The sequence below is a fragment of the Pongo abelii genome, chromosome 8, assembly GCF_028885655.2.
Source record: "Pongo abelii isolate AG06213 chromosome 8, NHGRI_mPonAbe1-v2.0_pri, whole genome shotgun sequence".
Taxonomy (NCBI): Eukaryota; Metazoa; Chordata; class Mammalia; order Primates; family Hominidae; genus Pongo; species Pongo abelii.
Window position 1 is genome coordinate 95,499,495 of NC_071993.2, and position 26,545 is coordinate 95,526,039.

A 26,545-nucleotide genomic window follows, 5' to 3' on the forward strand; every position below is an offset into this window, starting at 1 on the left:
AGAGATCCCACATGTTTGATTCTAGGATTTGTCTGTTTTGTCATCTAGTTCATTTAAATTGTAAACATAGGGACGAGCTCTCAAATCATCTGCTAAACACCTGGTCGTGAATACCAGATTCCTTTGGAATGTCTCTCTGCTCCCTTCTAGATCTTTTCATTCAAGTGATAGCAAAGGAAAGGTTCGTCTTGGTTCTTGACTTTGCTTGAGTTATTTTAGAAACATAGCAGAAGGCATTCACCTTCTACTCTTGGGTTTTTCTGTAAAGAAGATGCATCCTGCCTTATATTCCTGTATTTTCTATTTTTTTATGATTTAGTTGTGCTGTATTTAGCATTATTTCTTTGGAACTTTGCAACAACCTCATGAGGAAGGTGGCATGGGCATTTTTAAGGTCCATGTGTTTTCCCAGATAGGAAAAGAAAGGCCCACACTATAGGTCTTCTGTTTTCAGACGCTTTTTCTAGAATTATTTCACTAACTCCCAGTAACTCTCCTAATTCTGCATTGTGACAGAGAATAGGATAATAAACTTTTCCTCCTCAGCACACAGTTGGGAAATAATGATGTACCATCTGATCTACAGACAAAAATAAGCTGAGTGCACAACTGCCATAAAATTTCTGCTAATATCTCATCTGGAAATATATAGAAATATGTTACTCAAGACCAGCCATTCCATTGTTTACCAACAACTGAACGTGCAATAATTGCTCAAACATAGCTTATTAAGATAAGGAGTGAAAAAACATCACTCAGGTTGCCTAAACTTGTATTATTTAATGTGGTTTTTTTTTCTGATTTATTTCTTCCTCACTCTCTTTTTCTTTGCCTTCCTGGATCCTTTCTTCAACTTTTCTCATTTTCTGTCTCTCTCTCTTGGGGCAGGAAATAGGCTCTTTCAGTTTTTGGTTTAGCCTGCTTAAGATCATACAGGTAATATCGATTCATTATAAATATGGACCTCTTATCCTTTTGTCCAAATAATGATCTGTTATATCATTGCTTTCTTCCTCCCATGCATTCTCCATTCCCACATTTCTTTTCCATATCTTTCTGAGCTCACTAATCAAGAAAAGATGAAACAAAAAACGTATGCCATAACTGATGACAGGCAAGATATGGTTTCACGTCTTTCACTAATATTATGCTTGGCTTCCTTCTATATATATACACACACATTATTTAGAAAATTTTATATATATAGATGTATATATATAGAAGGAAGACGAGTATAATATAGGATGAAAATTATATATATATACTTTAGAAAATTATATATATATATATAAGTTTTTATCCCATTTGTCACGTCTTCTTTGGGCTGTGAGAATGTCACACATTTTGCTTACATTTTATTGTGCATGTTGACATCAGCTTTGTTTTGTGTCTTTTATTTATTTACCAGGTAACCTACATATACAAGATATTTTCTATTTTCATTTTTCTGGGCCCTATCCTATTTTTTACTTTGTCACTCATAAGAATTTTATACTCAAATTTTTTAAGACAAAATTGTTCCTCTCTTGTAATCTTCCAATGAGTTACACAGTTCCCAAACTATTTTCATAAGGGGGACTAAGACCCAGTGAAAAGAAATTGAGTAAAACAGATATTGTTCAAATTCTAAATTGACATTTACATTTGCTAGTGATGGAAAAATAATGATTATAATGATTAAGCATATAGATGCTCAGTCCATGGTATATAAATTATAGATTAAATAGGTAAAGTACTCTTTATAGTGAAAAATGAAAATTATTATAGAATTAATAAGTAAACAGAAATTCTTGACTGCTCTTATTCTATTTGAGAAGTGTTGGTACAAAACATGTTGTTGTTTTTCATAAGTCAATTGAAATAATTGTGCCATATTCAGTATGAGCAAAACTAGAGACACAAAAGATTTAAAAAGTTATAAAAATGAAGTATTTGTATTTATAATATAAAGTATAATATGTGGTTCTTGTCCTTAAAAAGCTTATGAACTAATTGAAGAACCAAGACATACATCTGAAATAATCACAGAAATAGAATACATGGTATAACAATAGCTACCATTTACTGAGAGTCAAGCATTGTTAGATGTTTTACAGATATTATTTATCATCTTATTTATCACATCTTTATCATCTTAAGCCAACCCTACACATAGGCGTTATTATCCTCACCATACAGATAAGAAAATTAAGTTTCGGAGAAGTTTAATTGCCTAGCAATCACACAACTAATAATAAAAACAGTGATAGCCAATATTTAGGAAGTGTCTACAATGTGCGGCTTCACTGGGAAGCTAGTGATGGAGTTGAGACACAGGAGCAGTGGCTCATAGCCAGTTTTGCTCCCTGCAGTTGAAGCTCTTGACAGCTGCATTCTCATGGCTGCCATATCTTCTGAAGGACAGAGTTAGAATTTTAACTCAGAATTCTCCACAAAGCATTCAGGGATTCATCATTAGCTTTATTTTACCATTGATCAAACTGAAATTCATCTGTAGAAACTGACCCCTTTGCATTTTCTAAACTTAAGAGTTTCCCAAACTTAGAGCTTAGAGTTTTCTGTGGGGTCTTTGTACCTGCACACTCTGGCCAGTTCTCACCTCCATTTACGAATATAGTGAAGAATTAGGGTGGGGACTGGTTGAGAATGCTCTCCAAGCATTGCCGTAAGTTGTTATTAAGTGTTTGCTTGATGAGCCTGATAGTTCCTATTATGGGGCAATAAGAAAAATGGAATTAAGGTCTCTATTACTTCTGATATTCTTTTGTTGAGAAATTGCTATCCTTGATTTCACTATCAATGTATTTGTCAGTGCAAAATGCATTACTTATGAGAGCTGCCTACATATAGTCCACATGCATTTGATATACAATATATAAACCCAATATAAAATCAAACATGCATCAAGGCAATATTCTCTTGAAAGTCTCATATTTCCTACTGACTGAAGTAGCTAGAGGGGTTAGGGGCAGGGAGCGGACAGAAAGCAACTATTGGAGAAGGGAGATTTTTGAGCATGGGAAGAGGGTCTTGCAAGTAATGTGCCTTTTTCCAATCAAATTCCAACCAAATTTGAGTAAAACTAGCAGCTGTCTCCACAATCATGTAGAGCATCTGCCTGAGGAAACTTTTGAAAGAGATGTTTCCAATTTTTGCCCACTTATTTTAGCCTTTCCTTCATTATATAGATTTTTTTGGTATAGTAAATAGAGAAAAATATTAAATCAGCATTTAATAACTCATGGGCACAAAGAGGGGAACGACAGACACTGGGGCCTACTTGAGGGTGGAGGGTGGGAGGAGGAAGAGGATCAGAAAAAGTAACTATTTGGTACTGGGTTTAGTACCTGGGCAATGAAATAATCTGTGCAACGAACCTCCATGACACAAGTTTATGTATATAACAAACCTGCACATCTACCCCTGAATCCAAAATAAAAGTTTAAAAAAAGACTGCCGAAAAGTAGGTTAAATAAAGCTAAATAGAGTCTTGATTGCAGGACTATAGTGAACCTTAATTATAAACTAAGACTCTCCAAATAAGTGATGTTTATAGCATTTATATAAGTGTATCCATATATGTGTGTGTATGTGTGTGTGTAGTCTGAATATCCAAGCAAGTTTTATGCACACACACACACAGTGTATAAGTCTCCAAGGAAGTCGTATATATAATATGTACACATACATACATAGTTGAACATATATTTGCCCATGGCCTCTTTATACAAATAGCATTTTATGGGAGTCATAAAATGCTATGACTCCCATAGCATTTTGTAGGACAGCAATGTGAAAAGCTGATTTACAGTGATAAATCAATAAAATCTATTATAGATTATATCTATAATAAAATATACAATAAATATAATCTATTGTGATTTAATCTGAGTACTTGCAACCAAGGGTCTCATCTTTAAAAGCTGAGAATCCCCTGGAATTTATCATGTCTGCTTTTTTCTTAGTCTAAAATCCTTATATGCATTAGCATATCCTTAGTCTAATATCCTTATATTTCTTAGTCTAATATCTTTATATTTCTTAGTCTAATATCCTTATATGCATTAGCATATAAGGATATATGAAACAGGATATAAGGATATATGATATTATATAGAATATAAGGATATATGAACCAGCAGAATGTCGATGTGGGACACATGAGAAGGCAATATTCATCAGGGAGCTGTCACAGAAACAGGTCAAAGAAATAAAAAAACTCAGAGTATTATTAAGAGAGATTCCTGAACCAAGCACCCTTACCCAACAATTATAGTTAATGCTATAAAGCTTGGATAGGCAAAGCAGGTAAGAACATCCCTCATAAGAGGTGCTGGAAGACAGGCTGTTTAGATTGGACTTGACACTCCTTCCTAAATGGAACACGTACAGACTTCTCTTGCTACAGTGTGTCATCATTCTATATCCAGATCCATATAACACAGGGGAACGAAACAAAGGCAGCTGATGGGCTGTATGTCATGGTTACAAAAGGCAATCTGTCATGGCTAGTATATCGTTGTGCCATCCCTTGGGGCTGGCTCCCAGCTCTTCCTATAAGCAGCACATTGTGCTAGCTCACAGCCCTCTTCCCCTGCAACATTAGAACACCCACAGGCTTAGCCATTTCAGAAGAGAGCTGGATCTGCTCCAACACAAGGGCTGCCGGTTTACTTACTGGTGATTGTGATTCAGAGGCCTCAAAATGCCAGCCACTCAGCAGAAATGAGAACATGTTAACTGTCAAAGCCTTGAGAGAGAAGACCAATGTTTACACATTTCCCTACTAGTTTGCCATAAAATATAATCCTGAGGTAAGGATCTGATCAACATTCGAAGCTTACTCTCAGTGAGGAATGACGAAGTGGAATAAAATCAAACCAGTGAAGCAATATGTAATATAAAATATTGAGTCAATTTGGCATAGTTATTAAGATTAAATAACACGGCCAGGTGCAGTGGCTCACTCCTGTAATCCCAGCACTTTGGGAGGCCAAGGTGGGTGGATCGCCAGGAGTCAGCAGTTCGAGACCAGCCTGCCCAAAATGGTGAAACCCCATCTCTACTAAAACTACAAAAAATTAGGTGTGGCGGCACGCGCCTGTAATCCCAGCTATTCCAGAGGCTGGGGCAGGAGAATCCCTTGAACCCAGAAGACGGATGTTGTAGTGAGCCAAGGTTGCGCCGTTATACTCCAGCCTGGGCAGCAAGAGCGAAACTCCATCTCAGAAAAAAAAAAAAAAAAAAAAGATTAAATAACGTATTCATGTACTCCTTCATCCCTCCATTTTATTGGCATTTATAAAAACCTCCATGCTAGGTCTCAGATAAACAGAAACGAGAATGAAACAGTTTATCTTCTGAAAGAATCCAACTAGTCTGGCTGTTTTTTAAACTTTAGAATGCATATGAACCACTTGTAATGATGGTTTAAAATGCAGATTCCTGGGCCAAGCTCCCCCCCCACCCAATAGATTCTCCTTCAGCTAGGCGGTAGTGAGGTCTAAGAGTTTTCAGTGTGAGGTCTAAGAGTCTTCAGTGTTTTTCATGGTGATTATGATGCCTGTGGTCTATGGGCCATACTTAGAAAAACACTAATTAGACACACAGAAGCTAGGGGGCCCCCGTAAAACTAGTCTGAATGGACTGAGTGGTTAAGAGCATAGTTTTCATGTGCATTTCCTAGAGTCAGGCAACCCGAGTTCAGATTCTGCCTCCATGACCATCTGTTTGATGTTGGGCAAATTACTCGACTTTGTAAGACACTGTTTTATTTTAAATAAAATGAGGACAATATTTCCCATCCTTTTTAAATTTTTTTTTCTTTTCTTTTCTTTCTTTCTTTCTTTTCTCTTTTTTTTTTTTTTTTTTTTTGACAGGGTTTCACGCTGTCACTGAGGCTGGCGTTCAGTGATGGTGCTATCACAGCTCACTGGAGTCTCAAACTCTTGGGCCCAGGTGATCCTCTCACCTCAGCCCCATGAGTAGCTGGGACTACAGGTGCATGCCACCATGGCTGGCTAAATTTTTGTATTTTTTTTTTAGAAACAGGGTTTTCTGTGTTGCCCAGGCTGGTCTCGTACTCCTGGACTGAAGTGATCAGCCCGCCTCAGCCTTCCAAAGTGCTGGGATTACAGGCATGAGCCACCATGCGCAGCCCAATATTTCCTACCCTTTAGAATTATTTTGAGAATAAAATGAAATAGTATATGTCTGGCACATTATTTGGTACATAATAGGTGCTCAATACATAGTTATAATAGCAATTATGATAGCAATAATAATTATTGCCTCTGAAGGTGATATTATTGCTGCCATAGAGTTGCACCAGAATTAAGCTATATTAATCTGTATTAATTTATATGTCAATATATTATATTACTATACAATAACAAAACAGATTAGCAGGGAGGGTGTATTTTCTAACATAATTTGAAGATCTGTATTTTATAAGTAACTGTAAAAGGAAGCCCTCCTGAAAAATGTTCCCCTTGGTTGTTTTTGCAAAGTTGTTCTTTGCTTTAAACTTAAGTAGTTTCAAAGACAAATGAGAAATACTCATTATCTTTTTCTCTCCACAATGTTCACAATTTTAAAAAAAGTTTAAATAATAATGTCTTTCCTATGATAAAGTAATACTGGATATAGAAAATTTAGAAAGTGTGAAAAACACTTTAAAAATGAGAAAATAATCATCCAAATATTCACCATCTAGATATAACTATAATTAAAATTTGATGTTTAGGCTTTTTTTTTCTATTATGGTTTGTGTCATCATTGAACTTAAAATATATGCACAATTTGAAGTCTGTTTTTCCCTATGTATTATGTAGTAGGAATTTTCACATATCACACATAAGCATAATATTTGATGACTGAATAATTCCATTTTTTCTCACCCATAATTTAGGTCACCAGTCTCTTACCTCGGGAAATTTTACTGTCTTAAGATATATAATAAGAAATAATTTTATACCCAGTGTTTATATATACATCATTTTTCTTTTAGATAGATTCCTGAAAACAAAATTACTGAGTGAAAGTTATGAATACTTTTAAATTTACAAGACATGTTAACAAATTTTTTTCATAAAGGTTTTGCCAACGATTAACTCCACCATCAGAAAAAAGTACCAACCAATCTAATAACTAGAGATACTAAACGTGCTTTGATTAATTTATTGGCCATTATATTTCTTTTCTACACATTATCTATTCCCTCTTTTGTCCAGTTATCTACTGGAAACTTGATTGATTGGTTTCTCTGTTCCTTTCCATTCATTCCCTCCTTTCTTCTTTCCTTGTGTCTTTTCTTTTCTTACTAAAAAGTCATTTTAGATTTTTCATGGAATGAATGTTGTATAATTCAGTATTCTAAGCACAGCCTAGAAGTATGTTTCTGCTCTCTCTCATAGCAGTGTTATAAAAAGATTACACCAAATTTCACTTCGTAGAATTTATCTTTGGTGACAAATATATTAAATTTCCTTTCCTAGGCAGATCCCAAATGTGGCAGCTTTTAGCAGCAGCATGCTGGATGCTTCTTCTTGGATCTATGTATGGTTATGATAAGAAAGGAAACAATGCAAACCCTGAAGCTAATATGAATATTGTAAGTCATTTATTAAGAAAAAAATGCCAAAATAAGGAATTATTCATATTTCAGCATTTTAGATACAACTGGTGTGCCTTCTTAGTTTTCAACAATTCCTCCAGTGACTAAGTCTGTGCTTCCTCTCCTGTTTCTTGATATGGCTAACTAATCAAAGAATTAAAAGATCTGACCCAAGTTGGGGCAGTAATAGTCCATCTCCTGGTGGTTTGAACTACCATCCAGTGGTGGCTTCCTAAGCAGAAGTTTCATGACTTAATACGGATGATCTCTATAGAGTATCTTTGAGTTTTCCCCGGGGTTTTTGATAGAGCAGTTTCTTTGATTTTGTAAACTATCCCAATACACTTTTTTGGTTTAGTAAGCCAGTGTTGGTTTCTGTTGTTTATTAGCAAAGTATTTTAACATTCAGGAATTCATATCAGAAGTGGAATGGAATAGTGTTAGGCAAAGAAAAAAAGGCCAAATGACAAATATCTACTACAGAACTCATTCAGATAATATACTCCATTCTCCTATATAAACGGTGCACAATTGCTGTCCTGTACCATACCCAAGTTGTATTAGAACCATAAAAAGAATGAAACTGACAAAGTTTTTTTTCATTAGTATCCCTTCTTGTTCCTCTCTCCAAAGTATCCAGCAAGTACCCTTGATCTCCTACCACACTGTTGAACTCACATAATTTTTCTCTCTCTAGTATGAGGGATTTTTAGCTTTTAATCCTTCTATAATGATAATAAGAACAATCATCTATAAAACACTTATGTTAGGCATTGTTGTACACATATTACCTATAATCCTCACAATGTCACAGTCTGTCTCCAAAGCCTGGGCTCTTTGCCACTGCTCTGTGTAGCCCACAATTTATACATGCATCTCTGTGTCTGACTTGGGAAAATGCATAATCCTTTGATAAAGGCATAAGCTTTGGAGTTAAACTTACTTTGGTATTAATCTTTTTATCTCTTCCTAGTATATAACCTTGGATAAGTTGTTAATCTATCAGAACATCAGTTTTCTCAACTGTAAATGGTACAATTCCATCTCAAAGGCCTCTTATAAGGTTACTGAGACAAGGAATGTAAACCTCTATGCAGAAGATAACCAATACTCACTAATTCCCCTCTTCTTTGTATATCTGCAGGTGGGGTATCTTCTCTGACCCCTGTAGGCTCACTCGCTGTTCTTTAACACCTTTCTCTCTGCCCAAGAGGCTGAACTGTAAAGACAGGTCAACAAGCTCCCTTGACTTTTGGTTTTCAGTTCAATTCAGCCAATGCAAATTGTGAGCAGGAGATGGAAAGAAATAGGCCAGTAAGGTTTGATTTTTTATTGCCCTGGCTTCCTCCCTGTGAAGTCAACTTAGACAAGCTGTCTTCTTCAATTTGGTTATCTCAGCTTAACTTTCTCCTTCTGGCTTCTAGTAATTGCTTCCTCCCCTCCTCTTTCAAGTCTGTTTGGTAATAGATCACTTGTTATTAGCCACAGGGTACTCCACAATTCCCTGTGGTTTCCCTCATTAGATGACCATATAACTTTTCATCAAAACAAACTACGGTGCTTTAATAATACCAGGCCAGCAGGCAAAACCAGAGTGTCCTGAGCAAACAAGAATGTAGGGTCACCCCACCAAGACTTACTTATGCCTCTTTATGTAACTCCTAGAAATCCCTTTTAATTATCCTCATAGGAATATTACATGCTGTCACGGCACATAGAGTGATAAACAGTAGATGCAATTTAAAGTACTACATTGTGGCCAGGCATGGAGGCTCACACCTATAATCCTAGCATTTTGGGAAGCCAAGGCAGGGGAATGAATGCCTTGAGCTGAGGAGTTTAAGACCAGTCTGGGCAACATGGTGAAACCCCATCTCTACAAAAACCTACAAAAAATTAAGCTGGGCATTTGGGCAGGTGCCTGTAGTTCCAGCTACTTGGAAGACTGAGATGGGAGGATCGCTTGATCCCAGGAGGCGAAGGCTGCCGTGAGCCGAGATCACACCACTGCACTCCAGCCTGGGGAACAGAGTGAGACCGGTCTCAAACAAACAAACAGACAAATAAAATGCTATGTTGTAATTCATGTGTAAAAATTAAGAGATTATAACATGAAGGTATATATTTCCTTTCCTCTTTTCAGAGCCAGATTATTTCTTACTGGGGTTATCCTTATGAAGAGTATGATGTTACAACAAAAGATGGTTATATCCTTGGAATTTATAGGATTCCACATGGAAGAGGATGCCCAGGGAAGACAGGTATTATTTATTTTGTTATGAAAGGAAAAATACTTAAAGCAGAGGTACTTAGAAGTCCTGGGAGAAGTCAAGCAGTTTTTGTTCTGAAATTCTTAGCAGTCCTTTCCATTAGAGGAGAAAAATTATCACCCCCCACCCCCACCTCTCTGTTTAATTTGTGTAACTTTGAAGTTTTAAGTCACTTTTATATACACTGTTTATCTGGTCACTCCTTTTCTTCATGACTTTGTCTTCCTACCAAGCAAACACAAAAACACATCATGTTCTTACCCTAGTGATACCTCTGTCCCGTTTTGAAAATCAGAAATCTAGGGGTTATTCTTGATACCACCTCTCCCTCACCTTCTACATGCAACCTATCATCGTCATCTATCAATTTTGCCTTCTAAATTTCTCTCTAATCTGAAAACTTTCAGCTTCAATAATCATTCAAATCCACGTTTGGATATAATGTCTTCAACTACTACGATGCCTTCTCACTGGTATTAAACTATTTGTAGTCAGTTCTGGACCCAAGTCTGTGTGATTTCATGGTTTAAAGTAAATATTACCCTATTAGCTCCCACCTAGCAACAGCTTCTCAGCTTGTCAGATCACCATCTAGTTGAGCCTACCTGCCTTCACTCCAGCCTCCACCATGTCCATCAGAGTGACCCAGAAGTCCGCCTCCAGCAGCTGTTGGTACAGGAGCATACCCAGTGCTTGTATCAGCTCCTCTACTTTCTTCCAGGTGGGCAGCAGCTTTCTGGGTGGCCTGGGCACCAGCATGCGTGTGGGTGAGGTCTATGCTGGCGCTGGTGATATGGGAGGCTTCACAGTTATCACAGTGACCCAGAGTCTGCTGAGCTCCCTAAAGGTGGAGGTGGATCCCAACATCCACGCTGTGAACACCCAGGAGAAAAAAGCAGATCAAGACCCTGAACAAGTTTTCCTCCTTCATTGACAAAGTGTGGTTTCTGGAGCAGCAGAACAATGTGCTGGAGACCATGTGGAGCCTACAGCAGCAGAAGACAGCTGGGAGAACGTGGACAACATGGAGAGCTGCATCAACAACTTTCTGGGGCAGCTGGACGCATGGGACCAGAAGCTGAAGCTGGAGGTGGAGCTTGACAACATGCAGGGGCTGGCGGAGGACTTCAAGAGTAAGTACCAGGATGAGATCAACAAGCATATAGAGATGGAGAATGAATTTTCCTCATCAAGAAGGATGTGGATAAAGCTTACATGAACAACGTAGAATAAGTAGTCTCGCCTAGGAGAGCTGCCCCAGGAGAAGAGAAGATCCGTGAGCTGCAGTCCAGATCTCGGCCACATCTGTGGTCCTGTCCATGGACAATAGCCGAGTCCTGGACATGGATGGCATCATCTCGAGGTCTCCGCCCAGTACCAGGAAATCGCCAGCCGCAGCTGGGCCAAGGCTGACAGCATGCACCACCAGATCGAGTATGAGGAGCTGCAGGCCTTGGCTGGGAAGGCTGAGAATGAGCTGTATCGCAGGAAGGGGATCTTCCAGGTGAACCGAAACATCAGCCGGCTCCAGTATGAGACTGAAGGCCTCAAAGGCCAGAGAACGCGGAGCAGCGTGGGGAGTTTGCCATTAAGGACTCAACGCTGAGCCTGCAGAGCTGGAGGTCGCCCTATAGCGGACCAAACAGGAGAGGGCGCCTTAGCTTCACCGGAACCTGGAGCTGATGAATGTCAAGCTGGCCTTGAGCATCGAGAGCGCCACCTACAGGAAGCTGCTGGAAGGGGAGGAGAGCCCGCTGGAGTCTGGGACGCAGAGCAGGTGTATGCATAGGAGGACCAGCAGTGGCTACCCAGGTGGGCTGGGCTTGGCCTCACAAGCTCTCCCCTCAGCTATGGCCTGGACTCCTTCCAGCTTTGGCTCTGGCGGGGACTCCGGCTCTTTCAGCCGCACCAGCTCCTGCAGGGCCATAGTTGTGAAGAAGATTGAGACCTGCAATGGGAAGCTGGTATCTGAGTCCTCTGATGCCCTGCCCAAGTGAATGTCCACGGCAGCACTTCTCAGCTTACCCTTCCTGTGGCTGTCCCACATCCTGCTGGGGAGGCAACTGTGCAGGGGAGCATGGGCAACTGGAGGCCCATCTGACGCTCAGCCCTAGCTCTCAGCCCACCCTACGCGGATAGTTTACTGCCTAGGGTACACCTCTTGCCCTTGCCTCCAACTGAAAAAACAATTTTATTTTTTTTCTAAAATAGAACCTCAGGTATCCTCAGGAATCTCTGCAAAAAAAGACCCTATTAGTTCCTATCAGTTCTGTGCTTAAACTTCATTAAAGAGCCAGTTCTAGCTCCCCACAATGCAGGTGGCTATCTGTAGGGGGGGAAAAAAAGAGCAATTCATTCCCCAGAAACTATTTGCTCTTGCTTTCTTCTCTCTCTTCTTAGTTCATTTTATACTTTGACATGTCAAATAACAAAACTTCTCAATATCAGAAAGACTATTTATTTAAAGAAAAACTCTAGATTTCTAAAAAGAGAGGAAGATATAATGGTGTTTGTTGCTGGCTTTACAGAGCTAATTATTTCCCAAAATAACTCCATAATTACAAATAACTTTGTAAATACTCAAGAGAACTTTTAAGTCTCTCCAAGCTTTTCTCTTGTCATTTCTGTCATATAGCTGCCAAAATTCATGAGACAAAAAGCTGTACAATGAGAAACTCTCTCTCTAATCTGAGATCCCTGTGATCTGTCTCAGACTCAGATCAAAGAGGCCTGATGGCACTTGACTATTTAATGGTACTTAACTTTGGCAGAGTTAGTAACACCTCTTCTTTCCCTCTATTCCAAAAGGTGGAAAAATGGACATAGACTCTTAGTTCCTTGGTCCCGATGGCTGAAGGCTCTCTGAGAGTACAACTTACTTACTCTCAGGAAGCCATTCTAGTTCCAAAGGTGACCTGAGGTAGGATCCTGAGATACCAACATAGCATCACAAACCACTTATAAAGCAGAGGAAACGCCTACTCACTTCTTCCCTCTCTTCTCTCTTTTTCAACACTTTCTCACTTCTTTCTTTTTCCTTTCTCTTTCTTAGTTAAAATGTTCCTATTTTACATAGGGAATAGCATTTTTGTATCATATTAACAATTTTAAACTGTAAATTTCTACTTATAACCTTAATTTTTGCTTTCTAACAATTCAAATGAAATGAAGCAGTGCCTTTAAAACTTAGCATAGTGCTTGACATTCAATGAGCATTCAACAAATGGCATTTTAATTATTGTTTTTATTATTTTGAAAAAAAATTTAAGTTTTTAATCAGATGAGTCTTGAAAAATATAAAGCTATTAATATAAGTAACAGTAATAGAGCTAATACATATTTACTGTCCCAGACAGCTTTTTGTTTGTTTGTTTGTTTGAGACAGAGTCTCGCTCTGTCGCCCAGGCTGGAGTTCAGTGTCACGATCTCGACTCACTGCAAGCTCCGCCTCCCAGGTTCACGCTATTTTCCTGCCTCAGCCTCCCGAGTAGCTGGGACTACAGGCACCTGCCACCACGCCTGGCTAATTTTTTTGTATTTTTTAGTAGAGACGGGGTTTCACTGTGTTAGCCAGGATGGTCTCGATCTCCTGACCTCGTGATCTGCCTGCCTCAGCCTCCCAAAGTGCTGGGATTATAGGCATGAGCCACCGCGCCTGGCAACCAGACTGCCTTTTATATGTTTTAGTTCTCATCGAATTCTTATAAATACCCTAGGAGATAGCATTTGTTATTATTTCCCATTATACAGATAGGTTAACTGAGGCACAAAGGAGTTCATGCACATCAGAAGGGATTTTGAACTAGGGCAATCTAACTTCCACACTTACATAATACAACACATTATATATAATCCTTTACAAATGAGAAAACAAGACAGAGAACTTAAATAATTTACCCAAGTAAGTATCTCAGAAGGGACAAGATCCCAGGTTTGCCTGGCATCAAATTTTATCTCTTAACCTTTCTTTTATACTACAGAAATTCAGGAATGAGATTTTTCTTGTAGACACTGAGGAAGTTCAAACATGAAATTCTTGTTGCCTGTGTTTTGCAGCTCCAAAGCCTGCTGTGTATTTGCAGCATGGCTTAATTGCATCTGCCAGTAACTGGATTTGCAACCTGCCCAACAACAGCTTGGCTTTCCTTCTGGCAGATAGTGGTTATGACGTGTGGTTGGGAAACAGCCGAGGAAACACTTGGTCCAGAAAACACCTTAAATTGTCACCCAAATCACCAGAATACTGGGCCTTCAGGTAAGGAGAAACCTATTAATGAATAAAGTGTGTACTTTTCTCATGTACATGTATGAACACCTAGTGATTTTTTCCCATTTTGTGTCCAAATGCACCCAATGGAATCCACAAGAGGGAAACAAACCTTTCTTTCTCTACCCAAACTTTCTTCACAGGCGCTAAAGAACTGTCATTATTATTGCATGGCTGTTTTAGAACTCCTGCCTCCTTCCTGGTATCTGTGTGTGAGTGAGTGTGTGTGTGTATATTCTGGGGGAAGTAAGAAGAAAACCTGATTATAGAATGGCTAAGCAACAGTGTTGCCAGCAGCAGCGCCTGGGGGTGCTGTCTGCTTCAGAAGCCATGCCTACCCGGTCACAGGAGCAAACCGATGCACTGGCATAGGAGCTAAGAACCATGCCTTGGAGGTCATGAAAACCCTGTGTTCCTTGGCCTCATTGCCTGCCTTCTTTCTGGAAACCACTGGCACTTCCTAATTCTATGGCATAATCCACTGCACCCTTGCAAATGACTAGAAAATTCCCTAGGTAAGTATTTCTTAAACTATACACAGGATCAGAAGTAACTGAGGTCATTGTTAAATATGCAGATTACTGGGTCTCTTCCCAGGAAATTCTGATTCAGTCAGTCTGGGCTGAGGTCTGCAAATCTTTTTGCTTTATTATTCTCTCTTTTAGGTAAGCATTCCAGGTAATTGCTATTTTCAGAGGAGCTTGGTAAATCTGTTATAGAATTAAGTGAATATGACTAGCCTTGCAAGAAAAGCATCAGTAGGCCTTGACAAATCAAATTTTTCTGATTTCAGTTTCTTAAAAATGTTGACTTGCAATCAAGGTGACACCCTTAAAAGTTGCATAGATGCCTAATATCATATATTGACACTAGTCTTATATTTAACAAAATCAAAGTATTTATGTCTTCACTGAATGTGTTTAAATGTTCTAGGCCTAACAATGAGATGACTTTTTAAATTTGTTATTCCTTGTTTTTGATAGTTTGGATGAGATGGCTAAATATGACCTTCCAGCCACAATCAATTTTATCATAGAGAAAACTGGACAGAAGCGACTCTACTACGTGGGCCACTCACAAGGCACCACCATAGGTGTGTTTGGGGCAGATGTGATCAGAGAATGTCAGGGGCTCTTCTTCCATATTCATGGAATGGGGTCAGTATTTCTTCTCTCTGTGCAGTCTCCAATTGGGGGCTTGAATTGGGAAACCATTTCCTCTGGCTAATTTCTGTAGAGTAAATAAAATAAGAATGACAATAGGGAATTTTCCCTCAATACTAAATTTGGAGGTTGATAGGTAAGACTGAAAGAGGAAGAATTATTCATTTGTGCACCCAACAAACATTTGTCAGACACTGTTATATGCTGAGGAAGCAGAGATAAATATGGTATTCATTCTTTCCTTGAAGATCTCACAGTCTAGTGAGGGACACTAGAAAGAAAGTAGAGATTAAAAAACTCAGTGATTATATGCTACAATTAGTATGACTTTTAGTTGCCAGGGAGGCACTGGAGAAGGCCAGATGTGGGTAGGGCTATGTTGGCAGTGTTGTGAGGCCCATTTGTTCCCTTACTGTTCTCACTTTGGCTATAGGCCTCAACAATACCAAAAGGATTTCCACCAGTCTGTTTTCTATATCTTAATTCTTAAAATCAGAATTCTGGTGTAAAGTAGGTCTTTACATACTTGTACTTGTACTGTATCACACATCTTACATACATTCTCTCACTGGAATGAGATGCAAACATCTGAAACCACCATCATCCATGCTACACATATGGTTGAAGTGAGGAATCCGTTCTAATGGTGATATTCCCAAGTAACATCTTACATTTGATATATTTAATAAAGATTATAGACAAAGGTTATAAAGGTCAAATGCATGTAACCTACATACTTTTGACTTTTATAAAAATCATCATATAAAGATTTTACCATACACATTTACAGACTGAGAAAACCAAGACTCACACAGGGGAGGTCACATAGCTACTAAATTGGAAGCCAAAATTACAGCCCAGTTTTGTCTGATACCAGGACTATGGTCAAGCTGGAATGGGCTCTGGAGTTTACCTAGACATACCCGACAGTAGATGTTTGAACTCTCTCTCCTTGCACTCCCCAGGGACAGGAAACACTTTATTCTGAATTATTCAATTCCACCCTTGAGAAACTGAGAAATTCTTCTCTACAAATGGTTATAATTCTATGTTGTTTTTTGTTTTGTTTTTAATATGGCTACATTTACTACAACTTAAAATGAACAAATAATTATCTGAAAACTATGAACAAGTGTCTTCTTCCATTTCAGCTTTTATAGCATTTTCTACAAACCCAGAACTGGCTAAAAAGATTAAGATATTTTTTGCACTGGCTCCAGTTGTCACAGTTAAATACACCCAAAGTCCAATGAAAAAACTAACAACCCTTTCCAGGCAAGTAGTCAAGGTATGTGACTTCCCAAGTTTTAATGTGAAATAACTAAAAGTAGCTCTATTTCCACTGATTTCAACGGAAGACCAATGACATTTTACAAACTTTTGAGAAAATAATAGGTATTCAAGATATCCATGTAATTTCACTGATGATGTACACAATCTTATTAGCAGAGTTCAGGGAACTCCCCCTGTTGCTAATCTACCATACTTTCTTCATCTATATCTGGAAACATGTCTCCTGTGCCATTCCTCAACCACAGATAGAGAGAACTTATTTGATTAATTGGTTTGTTGAATTTAGTAGATTAAATTTTTCTGGTGATCCCTAATTTTTTAGGGGCAGTAGTGGTTGAGTTCACAGCATGGAATCAGATGATGTGGGTTTGAATCTTATTTCTATGACTTGCAAGCTGGGTAAATTTGGTCAAGACCTTAAGTTCTCTTCATCTGTAATGTGGGGATAATAATAGTTCTTACTCATAGGGCTACCCTGAGGACTAAGTAAGTTAATACAGCATATCCTCTAAAACGATGTCTTGCATATTGTAAACCTTTAGTAAATGTTAAGAATTGTTTTTGCTATCATTAGTTTTATAGAATGTACCCTCCTCCATCACTAAATGCCCAACCTTGTTTCATTTCCTGACACTTTACAGGCTGTCATTTTGACAGTTCCTGAAACCCAGGCAAAACTCTAGGCTCCCTAATCTCCTCTAGTTGACAGCTAACTAATCTGATCATTTATCTAGTCCAAGTAAATTGCGTTGCATGGGTTGGTGTGTTTCCTTCTTGTATTTTAACATGGCCTTCTCCCATGGTAATAACTCGCATGGTGGTGATTGCACGGTTCAGTGATTTCAACGAGAGCAGATGAAAGTGAAACAATTCTGGCAGAAGCCTGAAGATTTACAGAAGATTCTTGTTGAGAGCTAAGCAAATTAGCCTATGGTGATTGAAGTTCATATCTATACATCCCAGAAAGACAGGTAGCAGAAAAGCCACCTGAAAATAACAAAACATGCTTACATTGCCTGTTGGTACTTGGGCCTCTTATACCATTGAGATTTCACTCTGGCCTGCTCCTACTATTAAGTAAACAATGCCAGACTTTTTGCTTAATTATTTCAGTATTCCCACACAACTAAGAGATATTTTTGGATGGTGAGATCTTTCCATTCCTCTTCATTTGCACAGCTCTCTTCAAACTTCTGCATACCCTGACATGTGTAGGATGTGGTGCAATTCAAGTTAATTCAGTCAAAAGATATCTAGGAGCTACTATTTCAAGGCCCTGGCATTAGGAAACAGCTATGTCTACAAGGGAACTTTTCAGCTCATTGCTATGAGTAAAACTAGGGTGTATGTGGGAGTAGAATGGGATTCAACTAAGGAGGTATTAGGGGACAATGGAAGGAAGTGGTGTCATGTCTAGGAGTTTAGACTTTGTTCTGTTAATGAAGGGAGGCCATTGAAGAATATTAAATAGAAAAGTGGCTTGATCAAATCTGCAATTTTAGAATGATTGCCCTTTCTAAATTATAACTCCAATAGAGGAACTATAGTACCAATAGAAGAACTGCCACATATGACCTACTAATTCCTAGTAGAAATTCCAGTATTATAATGACAGAGTAAAAACATTGTTAGGCAAACTCAGAGAAAAGAAAAATACTGCTAGCTGTTGGAATCACAAAAGACTTTTTGGATAAGATGGCATTTTAGTTTGGGCTTAAGGATATGATTTCATTATAGAGTGTGGTATAGAAAGGCTTTCTGAAACAAGAGAGAAACATGAGCAACATTGAAGTGGTGAAGCTCAGGCCATGGAAAACCACACATAACTCACTTTACTGGAGATTTATATTAGTATTTGTGAAGGAGAGTATGAGAAATCATGTTGGAAATGTAGAGGCAGATTATAAAGGGATTTGAGTGCCAAATTAATGAATTTGGAATGTATTCTATAAGTAATTGGGGAGCATGGAAATATTTGCACAGAGGAATGACATGCATAATGCCCCTTTTTAGAAAGATTCCCCTGGGAACCAAATGTAAGCAGATGGGGGTAAAGGACATAAAAAAGGGTGAAAGATTAGGAGAATCATTATGGAGTTATTGTTAACACATCAGCTGATAGATGTTGGGGACTGGACAAGAGTTGTGCACAGATGAGAAGAATGATTATGGGGTTATTGTTAACATATCAGCTGATAGATATTGGGGATTGGAACAAGAGTTGTGCAACAAAAAATAATCTGTAAGATATGACAATGAAATGATAGACAACGTTTAGGTATATTTTTGACTTTTCGAGGAATGGGCTTTCTTTCTTCTCTCCTCTCCCATCAGCCAGATGCTCACAGGCATGCTTGGTGAAAGGCTTCCTTTTTTATGGGAGCTTCTGGACTGAGACAACCTTTTTTCTCTCTCTGATTAGCACTTCCTTTTCACTGATGCTGCCAGTTCTTTCAATTGCTCCATTTCTATTACATTCAACTCAATTCATGAGAGTTGAATTGAATTGAGTATAAAGCATAAAGACTTAAGTCAGACAGAACTGGGTTCACATTCTGCCTCTGCCTCCTGCCTATTGTAACCTTGGACAAGTTATTTAACCATGCTAAGCCTCAATTTTCACATTGATAGAATGAGTAGAGTTCGTCAAGTTGAGAAATTCATTCATCCATTCCCCCTTCCTCACCTCCCATTTTGCCCCTGGACATTTATGCCTATGTGTTCTTGTCATTCTACTTTCTTTCTGACCTATAGATTGCTTTCATCCTTTGCTTTTGACATGTCTCTACAACATTAAAGATTCTTATTACTGTCTCCATTTCTTAAAAGAAGAACTTGAGGCTCAGAGAGCCTAAGCAGCCTGTCCCGAGTCACCCAGCTAATGGATGGCAGAGCCAGAATTTGAACCCAGATCTGACCAGGCAACCCATGGTCAGTAGCCTTTTTCATAGGTGGTGGTTTTTTCACTTTTTCAATGCCAACCTGAAGAAGTTAGTGAACAAGGGTGACCAGCTCAGTGGGCTGTTGAGGACTGAATCCAGCCCATGTTCTGCTTGGCAAGCCATGTGCCCTGGCATGGGGCCATGTTGCCAGAAAGAGGGGTGCCTTTTCTAATTCTCACACATACCAAAAGAGCTACTGGAAGGAGCCTGGCTCCCTGCTGTTATGTGACAAATATGCCTCCTCCAGAGCCAACCTGGAATTACATCTACAAGTTGGCATGCTTGCTACTCTGTGTATGGGTGCTATACTGCTGGCTGGCCTGCATTAATATCCTCTCTTTTAGCTTAGGGTAAAAGAGAAATTATTCACCTTTGAGTGAATGCATAGTAATTTCGCTGAGTCACAGGATATTCAGGTAGAATGGAGTCAGAGAAGGTCCTGCTAATTTACTCCGTATTTGGGAAAGCTAACTCCAGGTTTCAGGACAGAGATTATCTTGTATAGTCAGATATAATCTTTATTTAATGGAATATTTGATATTCCATGGAATATTAATGGAATATATGAAGTACCAAGATTTCATACTCCTCTTCATGTCCAAGAGAGGAAGAGAGGGATGGAGGCAGGGAAAAAGGAAGGGAAGGAGGGAGAGGGAGAGAAGACAGAAGAGGAGGAGGAAGAAGAGGAGGAAGAAGAAAAAGGGAAGGGAAAGGAAGGACAACAATATGTTAAATTAGTTCAAACCATACTTCTCAATTCTTTAGGTCTGGAAAGTAATAATAAGCCTTGTACATATTATCTGATTGATTCCAGCCTCTTCTTCATTTTATCACAATCACTAGGACACTTAGATAATACCCTAGATAATTAATTTAACTTGCCAAATTGTAATTCTTCCAGTGTAAATGTCCCCGTAATAATTTAATAATAGTAGCAGCATACACTTATAAAATGAGCTTATCTTTTAAAATAATGTTGACATTTACTTCATGTTTTCAAGTGTGACAATTTAAATAGATTGTCACACGAATAAATGATTAAAGTAAAAGGCAGGATCTGACTTTAACTGGTAAACAAATATATTTTTTATTTATCAATAACTTGCTTTATTTATCAATCCATCCTTGGCAAAACAAATCCATGTGAAAGAAAATAGCCAGTTTATAAAAGTAATCAACACTTAAAATACGGTGTTAAGAAACAGGTGACATCTACCATAATGGATTCTTGGTTCTCTGCTCTGAGACCTAGAGTTGGCTTTCCCAAACACAGAGTAAAGATCTTAGAGTGAATTAGATCTTAAGTGAATAAATGCTAGTTATTACCGTTCTTTAGTTGTAATTTCTGGTTAATAAAGAATTCTAGAAGAAATGTGTGTTTATTTTTACTCTAAATGGGTATTTCCAAAGTTTTAAGAACTAAAATTGTCTTTTTACCTTTATATCTAGTTTATTATGCTAAGATTATAAAACTAGTAGCTGTGAAGCAAAGGAACTCACTTGCAACATTTCCTGAAATTCCACTAGTAAAGATTCATTTATGTGGGTTAAGCTTTTGTCATAGAAAGAATTCATTAAAGGATTCTGGAAGGAATGGCTCAAGTCTGTATCAGTCACTAATTACAATAGTAATAATAATTACATTAATTTATACTTTAAATAATATTTTGCATGTGCACTAGATGCTAGGAACTGCACTAATTGTCTTTTAAACATGACCTACTAACTTCACAACAGCCCTACCCATTAGAAAATTTTTCCATTTTATAGATGAGAAAATTCATAATAATAGAAATTTAAAACTCTCCTAAGGTATACAGAACGTGTTTGAATCCAGAATGAAACACATGTATGCCTCACTCCAAAGCCTTACTAATTTCCTGTGTGAACTAGTTTCTCAAGGGGCATTCTAAAAAACACCCCAATTAAAGGTTTTTGGGAAAAGCCATTAAGAGCTGCATTGGCAGGATTACAAAGCTAAAAACAAGCCTCATGATTTCGCTAAGGACCAACACTGAGCAGATGTCACGTAATACTGTACAGTCCTTCTTTGAACTATCTCTTTCTCCACTTTCGATATCCACACCTGTAAGATTTGATGGTGTTTTAAATTATCTCGTAGGTGTTGTTTGGTGACAAAATGTTCCACCCTCATACATTGTTTGACCAATTCATTGCCACCAAAGTGTGCAATCGGAAGCTATTCCGTCGTATTTGCAGCAACTTCCTATTTACTCTGAGTGGATTTGATCCGCAAAACTTAAATATGGTAGGTGTAAGTAATTGGGTCTGGGAAAACATTTGTTTTGTTGCACAGAGGTGATGAAAGTTATTCTGGATTGTATGGCAACTGCAATTCAAGGTTTCCTTTTTGCTTTTGGAATGTAATTAGTACATTCATGGCTTCTAATGAGGGTTGAGAGTCCACTTGCTTTCATAGGAGGATTTCAGAAGAAAGCTTTTCTGCCAACAATTCTCATCTCTTCTTACCTGAAACGTCCTTCGCTTAGATAAAGGCTATGGTTTTGATATTTATCTTGCTGTGCCTGCGCCTTATGTCAGACCCACTGAAGTAGAATCTCAGGGGGTGAGTCCAGACATTTGCATTTTTATTTTTTTTTAACCAATTTTCCACTTTCACAGTTGATTTGGAAAGTTATTTTGTGAACCACTTACTTCCTTAACCCAAAAGGATAAAAGGAGGCATGGTTCTTCAACAACAGCTACAAATTTATTGTTCAAGGGGTACCGAGAGGGATCAGTGTCAGGGTTCTTGTCAAGTAATTTCTAATTTAACTGAGATCCTTTCCATGATGACCCAAGGAGTTGGGGGAGGGAGGAGGGAAAGAGAGGAGTTGTGTTTGAAACCAGAGGTAGGATCAGGCTGAAGTTGGTCTCCACCTCTCTCACAGACTTCTGCCCAGAGCCTACTCTCCCAGTCAGTAGAAAGCACTGATTAAAATTTTTCTTGCTCTCAAGCAAGATTTATAAAAGGCTTTTTATGCAAAACATGTCTTAGCCATTGCCTTTCTATGTTCCTCTCTCACTTTCTCAGTGTACAATGGAAACTATGTTTGCCTATCACTTAGATGCAAGGATATATGTAGGTGAGAGCATATTATGCAGGCAGAGCTGAGTAAAAAGACCTTGAAGCTAACACAAAAGAGTGTATTTTAAAAGCACCCTCTCAGCATAGCCTAAGAGTTTGCTAAAGAAAGACATCAAAAAATAACACCCTTGAGTATTTGCTGGCCCCTGTTGTCCATATGGACACCTTTTGTCAGATCACGTTTTGTCTTTCTGCCAAAAAGCAAGACTTACAGAATATTACAGCACCTTCAAGGACATTTGTTTCAAAGAACCATAGCCAGGGGTACATAAGTAATATTGGTGGAACTTTGAAAAAATACACATTTCCAGAAGTCAACCTTTGAGATTTTGATTTTTATTCAGTACATCTGGATAGCTTATAAGTAGGTTAAAATATTTTTAAAGCCCTAAGATGTTTCTGATGCTTACTTTGGTGGAAAATAACTCTTTTTATTTAAAAAATAGTGCAATTGAAAATATGAGAGAATCAAGAGTTTTTGTGTGTGTTTTGTTTTTGTTTTTGTTGTGTGTGTGTGTGTGGTTGTTTATCCATAAGATATCTAAATATACTGACTGAATGAATTCTGTTACACAAACTTTCAGAGTCCTGTAGAATATTTACCACATTTTAAAATTCAGAAAACAAAAGGCAACATTCAGATCTATTCTTAGTGTCTTAGGGCCAACAGCTCTCTTTGAATGTCCTTTGGGACTTAACATGGGGTGAAGGAGAAGATCACTGGGGTTTTTATCCTTTAATCCCCTATACCCTTGAACCTATGGAAGTTGAGTGTGGAAAAAGATAGATTTCCTTTTGTCTTTGCCCAGTGGGATGCCCTCTGTAGGCTTTCTGAAGACACTGCTGAGGACAGGACAGAGTTGGTGGGGAAAAAGTTCTTCAAAGATGGGCTTTTTTGGTTAATATGTCTTCAGATTATATGGTACATGTTTTTTCCTTAAAGAAAGGGAAGAGAGGTTGGGCGTGGTGGCTCACACCTGTAATCCCAGCACTTTGGGAGGCCGAGGCGGGCAGATCACGAAGTCAGGAGATCGAGACCATCCTGGCTGACACAGTGAAACCCCATCTCTACTAAAAATACAAACACAAAATTAGCCAGGCGTGGTGGTGTGCACCTGTAGTCTCAGCTACTCGGGAGGCTGAGGCTGGAGAATGGAAACCAGGAGGTGGAGCCTGCAGCGAGCTGAGATCGCGCAACTGCACTCCAGCCTGGGCGACAGAGCGAGACTCCATCTCAAAAATAAAAATAAAAATAAAAATAAAGAAAGAAAAAGGGAAAAGAGGAAAAGAAGAAACTTTTAAAATTTCTCTCAAATGTTTACTTGTGGTATGATGATATGATTAGCCTCTAAATGAGAAGTAATCTCTTTGCAGAGTCGCTTGGATGTTTATTTGTCACACAATCCTGCGGGAACATCTGTTCAGAATATGCTGCACTGGGCTCAGGTACGTGCTTCTTATTCCTGCTTGATGCACACATACCTCTGCAAGACCCTCAAGGAGTGCTCTCAGAGAGCTCACTGCAGGATTCTGCCAGCACCTGCCATTGTTACATTGATGTTTTTGGAATCAGCATCAACTCTTCATTTTTATTTACTTCATTCCCATTTCTTCTCCTTGTCCTCAGTGTCTGAGTTTTGAGCATGGTTCTCAGATATTCTGACTGACTTCTGATCCTTAGATGATTCCAAGGTTCATTTCAAGGGAAAGCTTTTATTTCCTCTTTCAGGAAGTCATCAGCTCTAATAGAACTTTATATAAAATGATGCATCTTATTCCAGAAAGAGCTGTTCATCCTCCAATCAATATATGGGGCATTTCAGAATGTGGAAACGATGCTTTATTCAGAGCAAACTGAATACTAGGGAATAATTAAAATGGGTTTATGGCTTATTTTTTACCCTCAGTTAAAATTTTGTTTTATTTTATTACTCAATATACAGAAAGCTCAGAGATAAGTCTAATTCAATTGGTGTGGCTTTCTGAGACTTGTGTGTGTGTGTGTCTTTGTGTGTGCATGCACATTCATTTGTTTGTTATGCCTATATTCTTGGCTGGTGGCTCACTCACAACCCCTTTTGAAAAGTGAACAAAATATACATAATTCTATGACGGGGAAAGGGGTGGTGCCTTCTTAAAGGTTTAATATATCTGAGACCCCCTCCAACCAGGAATTTGCATTTTAATGTATATCCTACTAAATTTGCTCCCTGTTTAGAGAATTGCTACTATAGATAGCCTGAAATACTAGGTGAGGATTTCTGAAATACTTGGAAGAGTTTGACCCCAGGAGATAAGGCTTCAAGTTCCTCTACGAAGAAAGATGTTCAGGATATAGGGCTTCCTACTAATGAGGAGACAGATAGGTCCTCTTATGAGCATGGCCTTCCAGGTAGTACAAGTTTAACTTCACAGTTATTGAACACTTAATATATGCTCTTCTTGCTACTCATACATATGATTTTATTCAGTCTCATTGAATTATTACAACAAATGTCATAGCATATTCTTTTATTTATTTATTTTTTGAGACAGGGTCTCAAAAAAAAGTGTGCAGTGGCACAGTCACGTTACCCAGGCTGAAGTACAGTGGTACAATCATGGCTCACTGTAGCCTTGACATCCTGGGTTTAAGCAATCCTCCCATCTCAGCTTCCTGAGTAGCTGGCACCATAGGCATGCACCACCATGCCCAGATAACGTTTGTTTCTTTTTACAAAGATGAGGTCTTGTTTTGTTGCCTAGGCTGGTCTTGGACTGCTGGACTCAAGCAATCATCCCACCTCAGCCTCCCAGAGTGCTGGGATTATAGGCTTGAGCACTGCACATGGCTGCCTATTCCTTATACATTTTACAATTGACTTCTCTTAAGAAAAACGTTTCCCCTTTGACAGAAAGTCCTCTTCAGGATGGAAATAAGTGGGGATGGTGGGGGGCATGGTAAATATTTGGTTATAAGCTAAGGCAAGAGTGATGATCATGATGATGGGAGTAATACTAGTGAAAAAAAGCTGTTTGTTGGGTATTACTAGGTGCTACATGCTTTATAGGTGTTACCATCATCTTCACAATCCTAAGAAAGAATGTTACTATCATTGTCATTTCACAAATATCTTGCCTTGAATCACAGATTCAGTAGTCTATTAAGCCTGGATACCAACAAGGTATATTAGTGTCTTTCACACTACTATAAAGAGCTAACTGAGACTGGGTAATTTATGAAGCCAAGAGGTTTAATAGACTCACAACTCCACAGGCTGTGCAGAAAGCATGGCTAGGAGGCCTCAGGAAACTTACAATCACCATGGAAAGCGAAGGGGAAGCAAGCACGTCTTACCATGGTGGAGCAGGAGAGAGAGAGCACAAAGCGGGAAGTGCCACACACTTTCAAACAACCAGATCTTGTGAGAACTCACTCACTATCAGGAGAACAGCAAAGGGGAAGTCCATCCCCATGATTCAGTCACCTCCCACCAGGCCCCTCCCCTGACACGTGGGGGTTACAATTAGAGATGAGATTTGGGTGGGGACACAGAACCAAACCAAATCACCGGATTTGATCCTAGAGCCCAAGTTCCTAAGTAGTACATCCTATTACCTCCCATTTCTAAAAGCTTGCAGAATTTCAACAGCAGCAGACTGCTGCCTCTCTGAATATAAATCGTGATGGGAATAATTTTAAACTAAAAATCGGACTAAATTCGTAAGTGGGAAAAATATCTGAGATTCAAGCTAAGAAAGAAAAACACAGAATAGCCTGGGAATAATTTAATGAAGTGCTTGACATAAATGTCAAAATTGTCTGCCTCATCAATCCTATATGGGTGGCAAATAACAGAAAAATGAAATGCTGCATGTATGAATGTCCTTATATTCTAATATTTGA

The 26,545-nt window shown here is 38.6% G+C and overlaps 1 protein-coding gene across 2 annotated transcripts in view; it reads left to right on the forward strand.

The window, feature by feature from the left end:
• Window positions 1-26,545, forward strand: part of LIPK (lipase family member K) — a 48,004-nt gene that overhangs the window by 11,292 nt on the left and 10,167 nt on the right. Inside the window, exons 3-9 of one of the 2 annotated variants that reach the window (XM_054523520.2) lie at window positions 7,497-7,612; window positions 9,759-9,876; window positions 14,041-14,140; window positions 15,136-15,245; window positions 16,467-16,603; window positions 21,673-21,819; window positions 24,034-24,105. In XM_054523520.2, the coding sequence (XP_054379495.1) occupies window positions 7,497-7,612; window positions 9,759-9,876; window positions 14,041-14,140; window positions 15,136-15,245; window positions 16,467-16,603; window positions 21,673-21,819; window positions 24,034-24,105 (800 nt within the window). Of the gene's footprint in view, window positions 1-7,496; window positions 7,613-9,758; window positions 9,877-13,941; window positions 14,141-15,135; window positions 15,246-16,466; window positions 16,604-21,672; window positions 21,820-24,033; window positions 24,106-26,545 lie in introns of those variants that run through there. The other variant, XM_002820950.5, reaches the window with a different exon arrangement.